General features: G+C 37.9%; 1 protein-coding gene across 1 annotated transcript; it reads right to left on the reverse strand.

The window, feature by feature from the left end:
• Positions 1–1207: 1207 nt before the first annotated feature.
• Positions 1208–14742, reverse strand: LOC128127524 (uncharacterized). The gene is made up of 6 exons (XM_052766005.1): positions 14301–14742; positions 13966–14186; positions 13053–13340; positions 12528–12710; positions 3080–3223; positions 1208–1663 (listed from the first exon to the last, which is right to left on the reverse strand). Exons 1-6 carry the CDS (start codon positions 14740–14742, stop codon positions 1208–1210), a joined length of 1734 nt encoding a protein of 577 aa, XP_052621965.1.
• Positions 14743–22670: the final 7928 nt, after the last annotated feature.

Consider the following 22670-nt stretch of genomic DNA (forward strand, 5'->3'; position numbering starts at 1 on the left):
GGAAGCAAAACTTAGCATGGTTCATGCCGCCTCACACAAGGATCGGTTTCGCCTTTAGACAATTCCATTATGTTGAGGTGTATAAGGGGCTGAGAAGTTGTGACTGGTCCCTTTTTCTTCCAAGAAGTCTTCAAATTCTTTGTTCTTGAATTCCAGTCCATTATCGCTCCTAATGTTTCGAACGACTTTCCTCAGTTGCACTTCAACCTGCTTGATAAAGATTTTTAGTTTGGGAGTCGCCTCAGATTTGTGCTTTAGAAAGAATACACAAGTAAAACGTGAGAATTCATCAACAATAAAAAGGATATACTTGTTACCGCCAATGGTCTCGATAGATGATGGACCACATAAGTCGATGTGAAGCAACTCAAGCGGTCCAACAACTTTCGTGTTTATGATGGTTGGGTGACTTTGGCGACTTTGTTTCCCTATTTCGCATGCAGCGCACAAGTATTCACGACCGAACTTGAGCAATGGAAGACCCCGAGCATGACCGCCGGTGACAAGCTTGTTGATGTCTTTTAAGTTGAGATGTGAAAGCCTTCGGTGCCACAACCAACTTTCGTCTAAGTGAGCTTTGGATAAAAGACATATTGTTGGATTCCCTTTGATTGGTCTGAGATTCAGAGGGAACATTTCACCTTTATGATCTGATTTGAGAATGACTTTGTTGGATTTCTTCTCTATAATTTATGAACCTTCGTCATCGAATGAGACTTTGAGACCAGTTCCTCCCACCAGCTGAGACACACTGATGAGGTTATGCTGCAACCCCTCTACATACGCCACCTTTCTGATTGTAAAATCTCCATTTGTTATCATCCCATAACCCTTTATCGTTCCATAGGAGTTGTTACCGAACTTCACACTACCACCATTTTGAAGAGACCGAAACTCCCTTAGCTCTTCCTTCCTTCCTGTCATGTGACGCGAGCATCCACTGTCTATGTACCATTCGTCGTCAAACTGCTTGTCACTAATAACTTGCAAAAATTAGGCAGATTTAGGAACCCAAAGCTTCTTGGGTCCACGTGAGCCTTTTACAGAAACCAGAATAGTAAGAGAAACATCAACGAGATATGTTCGTTTTATTAAGGTTGTTTCATCTTTTCTCTTAATAGTAAACACTTTGATTTTATTAGAATTAGATGCAGGTGTTTTGGATTTAGGTTCTGGTGTTTGGACTTTAGCTTGCTTTCGGTCTTCATCAGCTGAAGAAATTTTCCTTTTTCCTTTCGAATCCTTTGATAGGATCAGAATTAGGCTTAGAAGAAGATTGAGAACGAGAAGAATTAGAAGAAAAGAAATTAGAACGAGAATTTTTCTTGCCTTGAGATTCAGAATGTCTCTTTCGGTTGTGTTCATTTGAAGGACCGAAACTGGACTTTCGGTTGCTGATAGATGAAGAACCGAAGCTTGATTTTTGGGTGTTGTAGGTTGGTGGCCCAAAACTGGATCTTTTATTGTAAAAGCTTGACGGGCTAAAATCTGGTCTTTGCCTGTTGTTGTTTGGTGGACGGAAACTAGCTCTTCGGTTGTTGTTGCTTTTGGGACCGAACACATCCTTTCGGTTTTGTTCTTCTTGTGGCCCGAAAGTCTTCCTCTGGTTCTTTTGAATCGGTGATTCGAAGTTCCTTTTACTCCTGTTTTCTTCTCCTTTTGACTTAGAATGTTTATCAAAGAGATTGTAGTGAGGATTTTGAGAGCGCCAAAACTGCTTTCGCTCTGAGAGATTTTTCTTGTATCTCAAGTTTCTCTGCTGCTTTTGATTTTTCACCTGTTTCGGTTGTCTGTGGATATTTGCCTTTTGTTTCGGCTTCTTGGCAACAGGTTCACTTTTCATGGAAGAGGTTTCGCTAGTTGAGGTGACTTCTTCCACTGGAATCTCTTTTGTGCCACTGGAACTTGGTACGTCAAAATTGGTAGGCTTATTCAAAGGTTCGGGCACATATCTTCCTTTGGTCTTCCATGATGTTCGCTTCGACAAAACGACTGTTTCATCTGCGTTGTCTATCGGTGCAGACCAGAAAAACTCATCACAACCATCTACATTATCTTCATTCACCATTGCAGTGAGTTCAGCTGTTTGATGTTTGGTTACTCCCGTGACCTTATAAACCTGATTGGGAGTTGTTCTAACATTTTGAAACACTACAGCCTTTTCTTTAAGGATTGGAGACGTAGTTTTGGACAAACGAGCGAATTCCACAGAATTTTCAGAAATCAAGTTTTTGTGGTTTACTGTTTCGCTCCTAATAAACTCGGAACAGTCAACCTCATCCTCTACAGAAATTACACTCATGTCATCGTCCTCATTAAGTTCAGATGCATTTACAACATCAATTTTATTTTCTGAACTCAATTTGGTATTCAATGAGTCAAATTTTTGTATGGTTTCAACCCTGAGTTTTAACTTATCATTTTCATCCAAAAGATTTTTAAGCATGTCCTTATGGTCTTTAGACTTTATAAAAGATTCAATTTTGTCCAAACCATACATATAAGTAGGATTGACATCATCAGAAGATACAACACTTTCACAGTTGTATGCTTCGGCATCGATTTCAGCCTCCTTAAACTCAAGGAAGGGTAAAATCATGCGATGTATCTTCTGTCCTATTTCACAGTTTAAATGCAGCTGAGTAATGTTAGCATAAAGCCTTTTGGCAATCAAACAAAAAACATTCCTCTATTTTAATAATTTCAGAATGTCTCTTTGCAAATAAATGTTTTCATCCCTAGACTTAACTAGCTCCAACTCTTTCTGCTTTATCCATATCCTTCGCTCCTCACTCTTGGATGACACCCTGCTTATTTGGTCAATTAGATTAGAATTCGTGACTCGTGTTTGAGTTAAACAACTATCTAGATTTGAAATTCTTGTATTCAAGTTATTTAATTGCTTTTCATATGATTTTTGTGGAATTTTAAATGAGACAAAAATAGATTGTACCTTCTTGATCAGTTCATCTAGCTCACTGATATGTACACTGAGAGGTTTCGCTGTAAAGCACAAGTCTTCTCGCTCCTTAGCTTCTTCGTTTCCCCCATCAGTGTTGTATCCCCTCATCTGAGATACATCTGTCACCATCAGATATCTTCCATCAGCTTCACCACTCTTCGCTACATAAGCCTTTCCATGAGAAGGCTTTCTCACTTCATCATCTTCCGAGTCAGTCGACCACACCTGCATGTCACCGAACTCGACATTATCCACCGAACCCTGCACAATAAGAGCATTCATAGAGGGATTAGTAGCAGCTTTCTTCCTCTTTATCTCTTCCAGTCTTTTCATAAGACTTGCTTCTTCATCTTTCTCTTCATCTTTCTCTGCCATCTTCATCAACACGCAATCTTTTGCATAATAATTTTTCCCACCACAGTAGAAGCAACTGACACTAGAGTCAGCGTCACCTTTCGCTTCCTTCTTTGATTCTTCAACTTTCGGCTCCTCTTTCACTTTCTCAGAGTTGTAGCTTCCCTGCCAATTTTGGTTCTTGTTGGTAGGGAACTTCTTCTTAATTAACCTTCTAGGATTTGATACCATCATAGCATAATCTTCAGCCGTTAAATCGTAATCTCCCAGATTCAAATCTTCCTCTTCTTCTGCATTCTTACCTTTGGACAAGAGTGCCAAAGACGCCAAGCTTGAAACCACGCTTTTCTCTTGCAACACAATCTTTTCTTGGGATTTCAGAATCCCCAACAGTTTTGCCAAGGAATATGATTTAAACTGCTCATGCGCTTTAACCGTGGACACAACAGCCCTCCATTTGGGTCTCAAACCATTTAAGAATGTGACCTTCTATTCGATAAGATTTCTTTCAATGTCATGCTTGATCATCTTCCTGAGAAGATAATTGAACCGATCAAATGTTTGTGTAACAACCTCATCCGGCATCTGCTTGAATTCTCCAAATTCCGAGAGAAATAGGGTCTGAATCGAATGCTCCAGATCTTCATCTGTGGAGTACAGCTCTCGCAGCCGATCCCAGATTTCTTTGGTTGTACTGCAAGAACTAACTAATTGAAACGTGTCGAACTGAAGAGCGAATCGAATTAGTCTTAACGCCTTAATGTTGCATTGGAACTTCTCCTTTTCATCCTGAGTGACGTCTTTCACATATTTTAATAGATCATTATACTCCTTTTGAGTTTTAATAATCCTGGACGTGCTTGAATGAGCGAAAGGGCCAGAAGTGATAGTTTCCCATATCAGATACCCGTTATCTTCAGATCCAATAACGTAATCTTCAAAGTGTGCGTCCATACTTCATAGTCTTGAGTATAGAGAATTGGAATCTTGGTGGTTGATCCAATACTGCTAGAGATGTAGATGGGATTGGATTGAGAATCGTCCATGCTTGATCGTGTAACTTGTTATAAGATCAGACTTTGGAATATGTAATATTAGGGCAAAATGAGAAATTAATGAGATACGTCAATTATGGAGTGACGGCTCAATAAATATCAGTGAATGCGGAATAAACACTAATCGCTTCTTTCACAAAAGAGATGTGTATGAATTACACAGTCTCCTACTCTGATACCAATTGATGAGCTGAATGACTCTATGATCGTTTAAATCTTTAAACAGGTTAAGCACAAAACGTAAAACATAAATATTAAGAGTGAATCAAAATATGTCGAATGATTCAATAGATCCAAGCCTCAGCAGAGCTCGACAAAGAACTTCCGCTGTAGAGGCTATTAGGGTTACAAACGATAAAGATAATATCTATGAATGATCAACTTCTCAAAACTTACGTACTAAGATGCATGAAAGCATCTATAAATACTAAACCCTAGAACATAAAATCACGGATGGACAGGCCCAATCCGGATACAAAATTGGACTTAAAGAACGAGCCCAAGACGCAACATCTAACAGACCCTACAGCAGTCAATAAGTATTGTTTTCTAGAAGCGTAGCCAGTTTCTAAATACGTGTCAAAGCTAGTGGGAGCAAAAATGTTATGCTGGAATGGATATAAGCATCATGTTAGTGGGAGCATGATTATTATTTAAGTATTGCAAGTTGGCAATATTAATTATAGAAAAACAAAAGTTTCACTTTGCAAAGTTGCAGGGGTAGAAAAGTTGTTTTTGCTATAATTAAGGGAGAGAATGTTAAACTTTGTTTTCAATCTAAAAGCTTAGATCCAGAAATTTTAGTTGAATTTAGTAAAGGGTATATTTATTATTTGGATTCTCAAAGTTCGATTATGATTACGACATCCCTCTTCCAAGTTCGAATTTCGAGAACATGACAAATAGAAATATTATGACAATATTATAGTAAGAAACTGGTAAAGGTGATGGGTTTTAGCCATAAGAACATCCAATGTGCTCATGCAAACCATAATGCTTGGATCTATGTTTCTCTATTGTACATGCAATTCATCCAAGACTTTAACCCTAGTTCTAGCATACAATTAATCATATTAACATGTGAAAGGGTTTTTAAATCTTACCTTGATTGTTATTTAGTAATAACAATCTCAAATCCTCCTTGTAATGACTATAGAAAGCTTAGAGTCACAAGTGTCACTCCTCTAATGGCTGACAAACACCAAGAGCAAGAGGATGAAGAATAAGGAGAGAGGAGGCTTCCCAAGAACGTCCAAAACCCTAGAGGAACTCTTAGCCACGTTTTTGAGGCTTAAGGGTACTATATATACATGTAGGCTATTAGGGCTTTCAACTTGGAAACCCTAATCTGACTGCTTAACCCTAAGCAGCCCATGGACCCTTTTAGAATATCCCATGGACGATTTCTAATGGGTTTCCCCATAGAATTCGTCCAACTTATTTTTCAAGGTAATCCATAGCCCAAATGCAATTATCTTATAATTATAGTTCCAGTCCCTTAAGTTTAATTAATCTCTTTTAGCCACAAAATTAATTATTGACTAATATTAATTAAACAATATGATTTCTCCTTTAATATATTATTCTCATAATATATTAATAAATCATAATTAATCTTTTCTCTCCATAATTCATCCTATCAAGTTGCTTTGGTGAAGGCAACCCAAAAGGACCATGCACCATCGGGTCAAGTACATACAAAATAATTATGGACTTAGACACTAATCCAACAATCTCCCACTTGGATAAGTCTAATAACTATTCTACGTATGACTTCAGATCCCGATCTGCAATTGTAGCTTTCAAAAGCTGCTGTCAACTCTGATCTTATCAAATACGCGTCCTTTAGATAAGGGATCATATATTCCTCCATTCTAGATATCGTATAGACTAAGACATGGATTTAAATCATTCTCTCTGTCTATGTGTTGTTTCTCGATTTCCGATTTATGACGACTGACAACAGACTACAATTGAACATATCAAATTAGTCCCGGCTTGGCTAAGCACTTAGTGTCATCACTAAATCATCGAGGGGCCCACAGATGTCGCTTTCATCCTACTTTGGATAAAAGGAATGGATAAACTTTGTTTCAATGCTTGCTTGCACTCACTCACCGAGTCACACACAACAATATATTTTATAACACCAAGTTATTGGTGCGTTTACATATTATCAATGTGTAACTGACTCGCAAGATACAACTCACACATCTCGGTTTCAACAATATAAGATGTTATCGTCTCACCAATCACTCGTGATAAAATCCTTGAAGTGATCCAAGTGACCGTGGGTTTCATCCAATGCTCAAATCATATTCATAAGCACTCATGAACGTTACAACAAACGTTTGCTTATGTCTAATACACTTTAGACAATCCACACACCAATTCACGACAGTCTTCATTCATACCTACTTCCAACATATGAACGACTGTGGTCTGTTTGAATAATTTGATTGTTCTGAACCAATTTAATTATTCAGGAAGTCAAAACATGCAAAATGAAACACAAGAATAATACTAATCCCGTATGGCCCCAAACTCTGGGTATAAATAAAACATTTTATTTAATCACCATATTGATTACTCATTATTTGTTGTTTCGGTTAATCAACTTCTTTCTTGAATTATTACTACACCTGTCCCATGCTCTCAGCATGCACACAATGTTTACTTATGGTCCTTACTTTGTGAAACAGATCAAATGAACACATTTTCAATCATACTCATTTCACAACTCCCAATCCTTATCATAAGTATAAGAATATCAAATTCTTGTTACTTATGCTAGATTCTAACATTTTATGCAATGATTCTTTCGTAAAGTCACAGGTCAAAATCATCAAGACTTGGCCAATCTCTATCAGAAACAATTCTATAGATATGATGTCTCTCACTCAAAGTACATTCCTTTGAACATCCTTCTTGCATAAAAGTTTCTAATCTTGACATAGATTCTTAATATCCAACTCCCAATATGGAAACATTTCCATATTTGGCATATGACAATTCATTCTTAATAGAATCTTATCTATTCATAATAATGTCATCCAATACCATACTTCCAACTACTCACAAGCGACCAATCCTCAGCGAGATTTCGATCGTCCTTTGATAGTTGTTTAATTATTTTAGTCAAAACCGATTCTAGTCCTTTTTCCCTCTAAATGCGCTAGACGTTTTGAAAATTTTAGAATGGTCAAATATTATAGCACTTGCAATCGATCCTATACCCGAAGCATATGGAACACGATGCATAATGTCTTACATAAAGATATGATGCTTTATCAATCTTTTGCCATAATATTTTATGTGTCACATTCTCACAATTCGAACTATGCCATAATCATAATCGAAATTTGAGAACACACTATGTATCCTTGACTAAATTTATTAACATTCCACAACCTAAGCCTTTAGATTTGTAATGAAGCATAAAATTCTCTCCCTTAATTATAGCAAAACAACTATTCAACCCTTACGACTTTGCAAAGGATAACTCTTGTTTTCTATAATTAATATTGCTAACTTGCAATACTTGTTTTAATAATCATACAAGCACAACATTTATGCTCCCACTATCATGATGATTATTATCAAATAAGCATAACACTTATGCTCCCACTAGCTTTGACATGATAATCCTTTATCTAAGCTTCTTAAACTTATACACCTTTGCCTTAGATAGCTCATATGCGTGTCTAAACAATTCAGACTAATTGCCAAATCTCACAATTCGAATTATGGAAAGGGATACCGTAACCATAATCGAATTCGAGAATACAATTTCACAATCACTATCTTCCTAAAATCTCTCTTAGTGAAATCATTTCCTCACAGTCATCTTCATGAAGGAGGAAATCTTATGACACTTAGATTTTAATTGTTTATTTGTTTCGATCCATGCGAATTTGTCCAAAACCAAAGTTTGTGACAAATCCAAACTATTATGGACCAAACTTTCTTAATCTTGATTTCTTGCCTTATGCTAACACGAGTGCCCACCATGTCTTCTAAGTAGTTAAGCATCTCATCCTTTCTTATCAATGTACTTTTCATTGATCAAGGTCCTTGCCTTTTATGCATTCAAATGAGAACTCATAGAACTCACATGAATAATTAACTCAATTGGAACCGCATAGAAAAAAGATAGTGTCAACACGATAGGTTGTAAACCTCAAGTCGTGTGCTAGTGATGATCGATAAGGTTTATTCTTGATTTGTTCTTGAAACCATTCAAGACCATTGAGACTCCCACTGACCCCTTGACATATAAGATTCTTAGTGTAGCTTTTATCAAGACAAAACATTTCACAAAATTGGTCCTAGTTGGTCTTTGTCTTACCTAAGACATCACAACTTTCCAATTTCAAATGTGCAGTAATAAGAAAACCCTTTTTTAAAAAATTCCACGTTTGATGAATGTTATAAACCTTCTTAAGACTTGTCACTCATTGTCACAATCTTAACTCTAAGACTTGGTTTTGGAACGAAGTATGATTGACTTCTTGATTTAACCATTTCTTCAATTCTTGATTCCTCTTCTCAGACATACAATTGCACTAAGACTCACTTAAAGGATCAATTTAGATATGGTTCTTAATCATTAAGACCTATCATAAAACATAATAAGGGTACTCTCCCTTCTTCTTAGAATAGAGAAACTTTTATCTTTCTGCCTACTTGATTCTTCTTATTCGTTCTGCTATTGATTTAAACTCTTTCAAATCAACTCGGAATTACACTTAATCTTATAAGTATAATCATATCCACTAAAGCTTTAGTAAATCATGATGAATACCTTTGTCACTCTTGTGGTGGACTTGATCAACACACAACCTTGTGTACTTGATCTCCTAGTCCTTTACTTGACACTTTGTCAACGAATTAGTCTAATTTCCAAATATGAAATTCTCATTCATCATGCAACCAAGTTGTATGATTCCAAGTTTCTGTCCAATTGAAAGTTGGGCAATGAGAAACTTTCCCTAATTGGTAAATTCTTGACCTTTCCACAATTAACATAATAAAGAATCAAATCCATTATTGCTAGTAATAGAAACTTACAAACATCAATTTTTCATACACACCATTACAAGGATAAATAAATAATATAAAATCAAAATTTATTTTATTGCGGAAAAATTTGTCCTTACAATGCAATTCAATTGAAAAACTACGTTAATACATATTTCTTAGCAATCTTATTCTAACTTCAAGTAGTAGCTCAAGATTCTAATCTTCAAGTAATGCGATCGAAATCCATTTCTTCATGATTAGATTCCGCTCACTTCTTCCCTTAAGCTTCCTCTCTTTTCTTTGATCCTACAAAACATCGAAATGTAATCTTATCACATCATGCATTAAGAATCTAGAATAGGAACTTAAAAGAGTTAGTTAATGGATTTTACCTAAAGTAGAGTCATACATTTTGACTCTCCCATCTCTTAGATCTCTTAGGTAAATAGGGCAGCTTCATCTCCAATGCCCCTTCTCTTGGCAATAAAAGTAGATTGACTCATTTGGAACAGCACACATAACTACTTCAGATATTGCTTTTCTCTTATGATCAAACTTTCCAATCATAGCATGTCTTTCGTTGCCATTGTCCATATCCATAGAGGTCTTGAAGGTAGATTCACCAATCAACTTTGCTTTTCTATTGCGCCAAACCATTGTTGATTCAGCAGTAATAAGCATATAGGTGAGATCTATAAGGGTCACGTCGTGGTTCATCATATAGTACTCTCTTACGAACTCACTATATAAGTCATGAAGTAACTGAAGAAGCCAGTCAACAGCCAGCTCCTCACAGACAACAGATCCCAACATTCTTAATCTATCAATGTGTGACTTCATCTCTAGGATGTGTGCACACACTGACTTTCCTTTTTCATGTTTACTTGCCAAAAGGGCTTGAGTGAGTTTGAACTTTTCAATCTTTTTGAACTTGTGGGTTAGGGAGAATAATAAGAGGAGGTGGAGGAAGTGAAGCATGATCTCGTGTTCCTCGATCGAATCGTGGAATATCATCTTCATGTGAAAAACTTGTTCCACGGGATTTGAGTGGACCATAGTTGTCATACTTTGACATCTATAAAATGGGAGAAAAAATTAAATTCAAGTTAGTTGATAGATTGAGTCCTTAATAAATCACCCAAATGAGATATTAAGGCTAGGACCCAACACAATACTCTACAACCTAGAAAAGGGATGCCGTAATCTAGTTGCAGAATATTTGAAGGTAAGTGAATGACGATTCACTAATTTCCACCATGAAAAACGAAAAAGAAATTTACGTTTTAAATCTATTAAAAATTCCTAGATCTTTTGAGATTCACTGAACTTTTCAATGGCATGTTTAAATCTCGATATGCCCCTCTAGTTTGTGATCGGGATATCGAGGATCACAAAGCGGGTGTGAATATCCATGCAAACTTACATAGTGCCCCCACATGTTACATGCATCTATTCGATGTGCCAGTTAACCACACACGCTCCACCGAACTATAACAAACATTGAGTCACCCTTTGCTACCTTTGCATAGAACCATTTACTGTGCTGGTTAACCACACACGCTCCACTAACGTCTTCGCAAGGGCACAAAGTGTAATTTCATGGAATTGCATCAGTTCACTTTTTCCTAAAGTAACTAAGATTGGGAATTTATAAAAGCATTTGGTTACTTTTGTACTTCATTAAAGGTTTCTTGTCCTATCCTACCCGTTCGGCTAACGACCCTCCACTAGTCAAGAGTGCGGTGGGTAAGAGTGGATACCCATTCAATCGCCATTTTATATGCAATCTCCTTAAACACCCCTTATAGACCAGCTTCGTGAATGAGGCCTACTAACGGTAAGACTGACTTTTACTCATACATATATATTAGACTTTTAATGTTATATAGTATAGGGTGTATTTTACACTTTTAAAATACTAGGTGTTCTAATTTAATAAATTATACTTTTTGAAGAGTTGAAGAACTCTTTGATCGTTTAGATCTTTAAACAGGTTAATCACAGAAATAAGAACAGAAAGATCAAACAGTAGAATGAATCAAAATATGTGGAATGATTCAATAGATTCATGCCTCAGCATAGCTCGACTAAGAACTTCCACTATAGAGGCTGTTTAGGGTTACAATCAAAATAAAAGTATTCGCTGTGAACGATTGACTCCAAATATTACGTACAAAGATGCATGCAAGCACCTATAAATACTAAACCCTAGAATATTAAATCATGGATGGACATGCCCAATCCGGATACAAAATTGGACTAAAGAACGAGCCCAAGACGCACCACATAACGGACCCTACAATCTCCCACTTTGCGTCAATTGGAGCGAGACTCTATTTCGGCTTGCTGGGTCTAGCTGCAGGAACTTTCTTTGTGGTATCAAACAGACGAGGAATGAGAGCTAGGATGGTTTGTCTGAAACGAATGTACCACTAGATCATGTCATCAAAATACTACTTGTCATCTGCAGAGTTTTGCTTGCATCGATTGATGATCCCCAGAACATGTTCCAAGCACGCAGTGGTATATAGATGCTTATCCGCCAAGGCGGATAGGCATTTTTGGCCTTCGTTCCTTGTGAACATGACTGAGTTCCGCTTTGGGTCGATCCTTCCCATCTGCATCATATTTAAGTCACTTGCAGAACCAACAGGAGAGATGGTAGGCTTTTTCTTGAAAATACTCGCGATCTCCTGATCCATCTTGGCGACCTCCATGATGTAGAAAACTAACATCCTTTTGAAGTGATCTATGATTGGCCCATATTCAGCTTCGTTGGTGAGGAGGATGTTGTGCAGAATGATCCAATCATGTGGATTTAGGTTAGGAAGATTGGCAAGAGAAATAGTATCATCTGTTTTAGCAGACCCCCTCAGCACTTTGAAACGAACATTTGTGAAGTTACCCTCCCGAAAGGGTTTGAGAACCCAAACGTTTATGATCTTCTGCGCACTCCATGTCTGATACTGACGCTAAGCAGACCTTAAATAAAATTCAAAAAGCTCTCTATCAACCTTCGGGTGAGGATGAGGGACATCAGCAACATGAGAGAAAGAATGAAATATGAAGGCCTTTCGGGTCAAGGGCATGTCAAACTGAGAGTCGACAGAATTGACCCTGTCCAAGGAAATCACCAGTTCGAGCCATAGGATGCTGGGAGTATCAATAACTTCTTTGATAAGCCTCTCGAGAGTCCACGGAGGGAATAGAGTTTTTCGACTCTCAAGAAGATCATGAGCCTCCATTTTTCTTTCGTTTGCCTCTGCCTCTCTGGCAACGCGAGCACTCATATCTGAATCCTTTTCCCTGGCTTGTTTCTTCAAGAGATCAGCAATGGTCTCTTTGTCATCATCATCATCGCTGTCAACCATAAGCTTTTTCCCTTTATCTTTAGCGCCCGAAGGTTCGGTTGCTTTAGTTGAAGCTGATGTAGAAGTAGGAGGCGGTTGAGATTGATTGTCGGACTTTGACATCCCTTCTCCCCCTTGTTTTGGATGGGCCACGAAGTCAGGAAGCCCTTCAATTTTGTTGAGCAGATCAAGGACGGGAGCAAGCTTCTCTGCTAGAGTTCGCCTCACGGAGTAATTCAGGATTGGATCATGTGCTTCAATAATGTTGGAGAGGGCGGCGTGGACATCCGAAACACACGTGGAAATTACCGCTCGCTCAGATCGGAGAGACGCAACTTCCTTTTCTGATTGGGAAAGCTGAAGACTCCTAACCTTTAGAACAGTGGTTTTGTGAGCAAGCGCATCCATGACAGAGTTCTCCGAAGCAAGATCTTCTTGGAGCTTTGTCAAGCGCTCCTCAACAGTCATCTGGAAAGTTTTGTGGTCAGCGTCAAGAGACTGACGAAGAATGGCAAAGGATTGCAGTTCGGATGCGAAGGATGTGACTAGCTTCTCGACAACGGAATCGACCTTCGTTGCATTGGATTCAGCAGCTCCCTATAAAGACTGTAAAAGACTGTTAGCATCAAGAAATAGTTTTTCGACTTTTTCAGTCGCAGCAGCACAGGCGTTTGTAGATGCGTCGATAGCAAAGTGGCGGAGTTGATTGAGGCTTCATGTGCCTTGGTGAACGAATCAACTAGCCCCTGAATAGCATCCTCTGATATATTGGACCAAGAAGAAGAGGAGGAAGCGATGAGACTATCGATTTTCTCATGAAGTTCCTTGAGATGCTTTTTAGTAACAGGAGCATCGTCGTCATCATCGCTTTGAACCTGGTACGGACTATAGTAGACATAGTCAAAAGTCATGTCTTCTCCTCCAAGAAAAGCCTCGTCATCTGTTGAGAGATTGGAAGGCGAAGGTGGAGGTGCGGATGTGGTAGTAGGTTCGGGTGTGGAAGTATGTTCGGTAGTAGGTGTGTGTTTGGGTGCTGAAGTATGATGCTCCGTATCAGATACGTTGGTTCGAACTCTAGTGGTGGTTGTAGTCGTAGCTTCTGAGAAAATAGGTGGTGGTACAGGAATGGAGGTGGGTGGAATATGAGTAGTGGAGGTTATGGGGGGATGGAAATAGAGATAGAGATTGGGGGTGGAGAGACTGATTTAGTTGAAACAGATACCTCAGGTGAAGGCGAACGGGGAGGAGTGTCACCTCGAGGCGACTCCTCAGAGTCTAAATCCTCATCCTCTGATTCACTGGAGGAAGAGGCAAGAATGAGTTTTCGCCTGGGCTGGGTTTTCCTCTTCTTCAGTGGAGGTGATTGGGCTGCCTTCGTAGGCTTTCGCTTCTTTGGAGAAGGACCCTTCACTCCTTTAACTACCTTCTTGTCTTTCCCCTTTTCTGGTTTCTTACCACTTGGAGCAGGCTTGTCAGCGTCATGGATAGATTGTATCATCTCTGGAGTGAGCTCTCTAGGGCCTGAGCGACGAAACTCCTTGTAGGTCTTAAGGATACGACTATCCCTTGATACACACGCATACATTGACTCATGGATTGAGCCAACAAACTGAAACTTGGAAGGATCAGTTACGATGATCTTCGTTGTGTGGAAAACAACAATCGAGGAGAGTGGAGAATTGGCTACAACAGGGGCATGATACTTGTCCATTGCCCACTTGGTAACCAGCGTCCAGAATCTAGCATAAGAAATTTCAGAATGGCGAGAAGTAGAAGCAAGGCTTTGAATCAACTTTTGCCACAAAAGAGAGCCATAGTCGAGATTAACGCCATGGTACAACCCGTAGAGAATCATCATAAACAGACGGCTAGCCCCATCAGAACCTGCACTTCGTTCTAATAAACCTTTGAATAGCATCGTGAAGAAACCATTCCACTGAGGAGGCGGATAAGATTTCTTGAACTTTGTAACAGTGGTAAGAATCTCAATGTAACCCATGTTATAAAACATGGAGAACAACTGTCCCACAGGAATAGACTCAGGGTTAACCCTCGACTCATCAGGTTCAAACCCTAGGAGCGAGCAGAATTGCTGTTTAGAAATGGAGGTTTTGGTATCAAGAATGTCGAAGAATATGCGATCGACAGACTTGTCATAGTGGGCAGTAGAAAAATTTTGGGATAAACACTCCATAGGAACGATTTCAACCTTGGTCAGCGCTTGAGCCAGTGGAGAGTGTTTAAGACATTCCATAATAGGGAACATGAAGGAGTCATAGGAATGTGGGGTGAGATCAATGATCAGGCTTTGTTGAGGTCTGATTGGGAGAATGTGGGAGGTTTCGTGAACAGAGGATGATTCCGCCATTGATGAGCACTTCGAAGAAGAAGATGAACAGTAGGAGAAAATAATCTTCGCTTACTCTCTGAATTTTGGGTGTAGTAAAGAGGTAAAAGAACTTAGGATTTACCCTATATACCGTGTTTAGAGGAGAGAGAAAAATCTGCCCCCAAATCTTCTTGAAAAACGAAGCGTTTCCTGAGTTGATTGACGCGTGACAGTTAGCAACCCCTATGATTATGCATGAGAGAGAAAAACTCTTCCGTTTTGCACGCCTTCCCATCAGACGCCATTTTGAATACTTAAACGGTTGATCTCTCGGCTGACTCATCATCTTTATCTTTAAAATGAGTTGTCTGCACTTAAATAAAAGCGAACACGTGTAGTATTAACCACAACATCCCGTTGAGAATATAGCATTAAAACCCACAGCCATAAAAATAGCTTGTAATGAACGAGATCAGATTTTTGGAAAATCAAAAAGATTTTTGTGCATAGAGTATCAAAGATAAAGAAATAAAGCAACATATATGTGAGAATTTGTGAAGTCAAAAGAGACACGAAACTGTGGATCCCAGGCACGAATCTCTTCCTTCAAAGTCAAGAGAGACTTTAAAGTGTTTGGGTGGTTTCCCGTTGAATTACGATCAAACACTTGTTAAGAAGTGTTGAAAGACATCTTTTAATGAGGCTGATAAGGTTGGCTTTCGCTTCAGTTCGGAATTCTTGATCTTGACATAAGATAGAAACCGAATGAAGTACTTGTGAGACCAATCTGGTTTGTTGAACAAGTAGGTTTGGATAATATTTAAGTGACATGCTGGAAATACTTGGTGTGAAATCTCAAGAAAATTTAAGAATGGATTCTAAGGGTAGAAATGTTATGGTTTGTAACAATTTCATAAGAATCACACATAGAGCAAATTAGGGATTTCATGGTACAACCACTTGGGTGGATTCGTTAATTCATAAGTGAAAGCTAGAGCAAATTTAATTTTTCACCGTCAATGCATAGAGGGTATTGACTTTTGGGTTTCACTTAGCACGTAGTGACACGAAGCTAAGATCACAAACACAGAGATTGTGTAACCATAAACCTCAGTGGTAATTGCTGAGAGTCTCAAGGGTTACATGTATGAAGCGAACATGATGGAGAAAAATGTTTGAGGTGGTGTAAGAAAACCAAAGTACCTCTGCTAAAATTATAGTGACAAAGCAGAAAACTCCTAACTCATATGAGGAAAGAGTAAGGTAGCTCATGATTAGAATAAATGTAGCAGCCTAATTGGGAAGACAAGGTTTGTATATACCAAGTCAGTAAGGCTTTATTCAGAATCAGTTGAGGCTTCGGACAACATGCAACAGCATGCTTCTAGGGACACTTAACTAGTAAAAAAAATGTGAGAATGATACCTGCCCCATCGATAATCCATAAACTATTAATATAAATAAAAGTAGAGACAAAAAGAAAGAAAATATTTTTGGAATTTTTGATATTTTTGTAAAAAGAAAAACAAAATAAACCAAACAAAACAAAAAAAATTGGAACTGAACCCGAAATGGACCGAACGCTTAGTTCATTTCGGTTTCTGAAAAAATATTTTTGGAATTTTTGGAAAACAATTGTACAAAAGTATACAACCAAAGATATCACCTTTTTGAGATAAGCGAAAATAAATGCAATGGGACCGAACCCGAAATAGACCGAGCGTTCGGTTCATTTCGGTTCCCATGTGAACCGAGCCCGAAATAGACCGAGCGTTCGGTTCATTTCGCTTCCAACTTTTAGTTTTGATAAGGTGTTTTTGGTACTGACTCTGATTCCATCATACCTAGGCCTTGTAGGATTTTATTGAAACTTGCTTCAGGAAGTGATTTAGTGAAGATGTCGGCCAATTGATCATGGTTCGAACAAAGTGAATTTCTACATTTCCTTCTTCCACATGATCCTTAATAAAGTGATACCTCAGCGCTATATGCTTCGTCTTGGAATGTTCCACTGGGTTATGACAGATCCTAATTGCACTTTCTGATCCGCAATATAGTGGGATCCTTTTCATATTGAGTCCATAATCCTGGAGTTGGATTCGGATCCAAATCACTTGAGATGTGCATGAGGCTGCTGCAATGTACTCTGCTTCGGCTGTAGACAAAGAAACACACGTTTGTTTCTTAGATTTCCAGCTCACCAACTTTCCGTCGAGGAATTGACAGCCTCCTATAGTGCTTTTCCGATCTAGACCACATCCTCCTAGGTCTGCATCTGAGTAGGCTTGAACAAAGAAACCAGAGCTTGAGGGATACCAGAGACCGAGAGAGGACGTTCGCTTCAGATACCGGAATATGTTCTTCACTGCCAGCATGTGTGGTTCACGCGGATTTTCTTGAAACCGGGCACAATAGCAAACTGAAAACATTATATCAGGCCTGCTAGCTATGAGGTACATCAGGGAACCAATCATTTGGCGATAAAGGGTTATGTTGACTGCCGGTTTTTCCAAAGATGGTGTGAGCTTGTTACCGAACGCCATAGGGACTTTGACCTTTTAGTCTCCCATCATGCCGAACTTGGCAAGAAGAGTCTTGGTATATGCTTCCTGGTTGATAAAGATGCCTTCGGGTCCCTGTCTAATATTTAAACCAAGGAAAAAGTTAATTGGACCCATTGAGCTCATTTCAAATTTAGTCTCCATCAACTTTCTGAATTCAGCCGTTAGGCTGGGATTCGTTGAGCCAAAGATGATATCATCGACATAGATTTGAACGATCATAAGGTGGTTACCTTCCTTTTTACGAAAGAAGGTTGGGTCAACCGAACCTTGTTTGAATTTAGACATCTTTAAAAACTTAGTCAGTGTTTCATATCATGCCCTAGGTGCTTGTTTCAGACCATAAACAACTTTATCCAGGATGTAGCAGTGATCTGGATGCTTTTCATTCACGAAGCCAGGAGGTTGCTCCACGTACACAGTTTCTTCAAGTTCCCCATTCAGAAAAGCGCACTTCACATCCAGCAGGTAGACCTCGAAATTCTTGTGTGCAGCATAGGTGAGAAAAATTCGAACTGATTCCAGCCTTTCCACTGGAGCGAATGTCTCTTCGTAATCAATTCCTTCTTCCTGGCAATAACCCTTCACTACTAACCGAGCCTTATTTCGAATCACATTACCCTCGTTGTCCATTTTGTTTCTGAATACCCATTTGAGACCTACGACTGAGGCATCTTTTGGTGTTGGAATGAGTCTACAGACCTTATTTCTTTCAAATTCATTGTGTTCATCTTGCATTGCCTGAACCCAATCAGAATGATCGAGAGCAATATTGACGGTCTTAGGCTCAATTTTGGAGATGAAAGAGTCGAACATGCAGAATTCTACTTTGGAGAATAATGAAGTCTGCTTTGCCTTCAGTTGAGATCAAGTTAGAACTTTTTCAGATACATCACCCACTATTTGAGATACAGGATGATCTCTGGTCCATTTGGTGAGAGGAGGATAGTTTGGATCATAGGATGGATCTGTTGGATTAGTATCTAAGTCCATAACTATTTTGGTATGTACTTGACCCGATGGTGTATGGTCCTTTTGGGTTGCCTTAACCAAAGCAACTTGATAGGATGAATTATGGAGAGAAAGGATTAAATATGATTTATTAATAAATTATGGGAATAATATATTAAAGGAGAAATCATATTGTTTAATTAATATAAGTCAATAATTAATTTGTAATTAGTTTTGTGACTAAAGAAGATTAATTAAACTTAAGGGACTGGAATTGTAATTATAAGATAATTGCAATTTGGGCCATGGATTGCCTTTTATTATAAGGTGGACAAATTCTATGGGGGAAGCCCATATGAAATCATCCAAGGCCTTAAGGAAAGGGCTCCATGGGTTGTGTAGGGCTTAAGCATCCAAATTAGGGTTTCCTTGTTAGATAACCCTAATTGCCTCCTATATAAAGAGATCCCTTATGACCAAAAACGTGGCTAAGCAACCTTCTAGGGTTTCACACGTTTTTGGGGTGCCTCTAACCTCTCTCCTCTTCATTCTCTTGCTTATGGTGTTTGTGAACCATCAGAGGAGTGACACTTGTGACTCTAAACCTTCCAAAGTCAATACAAGGAGATTTGGGATTGTTATTGCTACATAACAATCAAGGTAACATCTTAAACCTATCCTTATATTAATATGATTACTTGTATGCTAGAATTAGGGTTTATAGTCTTGGATAACTTGCATGTACAATAGAGAAACCTAGATCCAAGCATTAGGGTTTGTATGAGCACATAGGATGTTCTTAGGACCAAAACCCATCAGTGGTATTAGAGCCTAGACTGGTTTTTGTTGTATTGATGCTTGATATGGTTGAAAAATTCGAATTTTTCGTTTCTGGAGGCTGGACTCGCCGAGTCCATAGCTGAACTCGCCGAGTCCATGCTTGACTCGACGAGTCAACTCGTCAGATGGGGATATCTTCGCGATTTCATGTTGTTTTTGCTTATGGAAAGTTGCCTTATAACATTAGATCAATATAAATCCGTTTTTTTGATATATATGAGTATATTCTTGATCTAATTGAAGATATTTATCAATTAATAAAATATTTGTTTCCTTATGTGATAATTGATTAATTATTTTGATTAAATTGGTAAATTGTTTTGCAAGAAATCATTAAATAAATCAAATATGGATAATTATGTGATTAATTGTTAATTTAGATTATTTGTTATTTGATCCTTATGTTATGAAATGTTTCATATTTTCCCCTTAGGTTTTATATTTTAAATTTGAACCCAAAAGTTTTGTTGTTTTGAAATTTAAATAGTTAAAACCCTAATGTTTTGAAAAAGGTTTCAAAACTTGCCCTCAAGTTTTGGAATTTAAATTTTGATTAATAGTTTAATTTTGATGTATATTTAAATTCTGAACCCTATTGTTTTGAAATGTTTCAAAACTTACCCTCAAGTTTTGGAATTTAAAAGTTGATTAAAGGTTTAATTAGGAATGTTAAATTCGAAAACCCTAGTATTATTTTGAAAAAGTTCAAATAACACCCTTATGGTTTTATTAATTAATTAAGGTGTATAATTAAAAGAGGTTTAATAAATCCATAAAAGTTTAGGTTAACAATTTAATTGAATTAAAGGTGTAATTATTAAAATTGACCACATAGTATTTTAAAAGTGTGAAATACACCCTATACTATATATAACATTAAAAGTCTAACATTATATATATATATATATATATATATATATATATATATATATATATATATATATATATATATGTATGTATGTATGAGTAAAAGTCAGTCTTACCGTTAGTATGCCTCATTCACGAAGCTGGTCTATAAGGGTTGTTTAAGGAAATTGTCTATAAGATGGCGATTGAATGGGTATCCACTCTTACCCACCGCACTCTTGACTAGTGGAGGCTCGTTAGCCGAACGGGTAGGATAGGATGAAACCTTCCATCATAAGTATAATGAATTACTAAAGTAACTAAATGTTTTTCAAATTCCCAATCTTAGTTAGTTAGGCAAAGTGAATTGATGTAATTCCATGAAATTACACTTTGTGCCCTTGTGAAGACGTTAGTGGAGCGTGTGTGGTTTACCGGCACACTAAATGGTTCTAAGCAAAGGTAGCAAAGGGTGAATCAATGTTTGTCATAGTTCGGTGGAGCGTGTGTGGTTTACCAGCACATCGAATAGGTGACTGTAACATGTGAGGGCACCATGTAAGTTTGCATGGTTATTCACACCCGCTTTGTGATCCTCGGCATCCCAGTCACAAACAAGAGGGGCATATCGAGATTTAAACATGCCATTGAAATGTTCAATGAATCTCATAGGATCTAGGAGTTTTCATAGATTTAAAACTTAAATTTCTTTTTCGTTTTTCATGGTGGAAATTAGTGAATCGTCACTCACTTACCTTCAAATGTTCTGCAATTTGGGTTATGGCATCCCTCTCCCGAGTTGTAGAATATTGTGTTCGGTCCTAGCCTTAGTATCTCATTTGGGTGATTTACTAACGACTCAATCAATCAACTAACTTGAATTCATTTTCTCCCGTTTTGTAGATGTCAAAGTTCAACAACTATGGTCTTCCCAAATCCCGTGGAGCAAGCATTCCACATGAAGATGATATTCCACGATTCGATCGAGGAACAAGAAATCATGCTTCACTTCGTCCACCTCCTCCAATTATTCTCCCTAACCCACAAGTTCAAAGGCTTGAAAAGTTCAAGATCACTCAAGCCCTTTTGCAAGTAAACATAAAGAAGGAAAGCCGGTGTGTGCACGCGTCCTAGGGATGAAGTCACACATTGATAGGTTAAGAATGTCGGGATCCGTTGTCTGTGAGGAAATGGTTGTTGATTGGGTTCTTCAGTCACTTCCTAACTCCTATAGTGAGTTCGTAAGAGAGTACTATATGATGAACCGCGACGTGACCCTTATAGATCTCACCTATATGCTTATTACTGCTGAATCAGCAATGGTTTGGCGCAATAGAAAAGCAAAGTTGATTGGTGAATCTGCCTTCAAGACCTCTATGGATATGGACAATGGCAACGAAAGACATGCTATGATCGGAAAGTTTGATCATAAGAGAAAAGCAATGTCTGAAGTAGTTCCATGTCCTGTTCTAAATGAGTCAATCTGCTTTTATTGCCAAGAGAAAGGGCATTGGAGACGAAGCTGCCCCATTTACCTAAGAGATCTAAGAGATGGGAGAGTCGAAACGTATGGCTCTAATATAGGTAAAATCCATTAACTAACTCTTTTAAGCTTCTATTCTATATTCTTAATACATAATGTGATAAGATTGCAATTGATGTTTTGTAGGATTGAAGAAAAGAAAGAAAGCATAAAGGAAGAAGTGAGCAGAATCTAACCATGAAGAATGGATTTCGATCGCATTTCTCGAAGATTAGAATCTTGAGCTACTACTTAGAGTTAGAATTAGATTGCTAAGAAAAATGTATTAGCATAGTTTTTCAATGAATTGCATTGTAAGGACAAATTTTTCCGCAATAAAATAAGTCTTGATTTTATATTATTTATTTATCCTTGCAATGGCGTATATGAAAAATTGATGTTTGAATGTTTCTATTATTAGCAATAATGGATTTGGTTCTTATTATGCTATGGAAATGTCAATAATTTACCAAATAGGGAGAGTTTCTCATCGTCCAGGTGTTAATTGGATAGAAACTTGGAATCATGCAACTTGGTTGCGTGATGAATAAGAAATTTCATATTTGGAAAGACTAATTCATTGACAAAGTGTCAAGTGAAGGACTAGGAGATCGAGTACACAAAGTTGTGTGTTGATCAAGTCCACCATAAGAGTAACAAAGATATTCGTCATGATTTACTAAAGGTTTAGTAAATATGATTATACTTACAAGATTAAGTGTAATTATGAATTGATTGAAAAAGTTTAAATCAATAGCAGAACGAATAAAAAGAATCAAGTAGGCAGAAAGATAAAGGTTTCTCCATTCTAAGAATAAGGGAGAGTAGCTTTTATGCTTTATGATAGGTCTTAATGATTAAGAACCATATCTCAATTG

Source organism: Lactuca sativa, chromosome 8, assembly GCF_002870075.4.
Source record: "Lactuca sativa cultivar Salinas chromosome 8, Lsat_Salinas_v11, whole genome shotgun sequence".
Classification (NCBI taxonomy): domain Eukaryota; kingdom Viridiplantae; phylum Streptophyta; class Magnoliopsida; order Asterales; family Asteraceae; genus Lactuca; species Lactuca sativa.

Excerpts from the sequence above, each read along its gene's own strand:
- LOC128127524 (XM_052766005.1), bottom strand. The coding sequence starts at position 14,742 with ATGGGTTACATTGAGATTCTTACCACTGTTACAAAGTTCAAGAAATCT. Across the intron at positions 3,224-12,527 it reads GCATCCTATGGCTCGAACTG|GGTTCGGTGGATAATGTCGA; the intron begins GTGATTTCCTTG and ends CTTATTGTGCAG. Across the intron at positions 1,664-3,079 it reads GATATCTGATGGTGACAGAT|TCAAAAGGAGAAGAAAACAG; the intron begins GTATCTCAGATG and ends AAACATTCTAAG.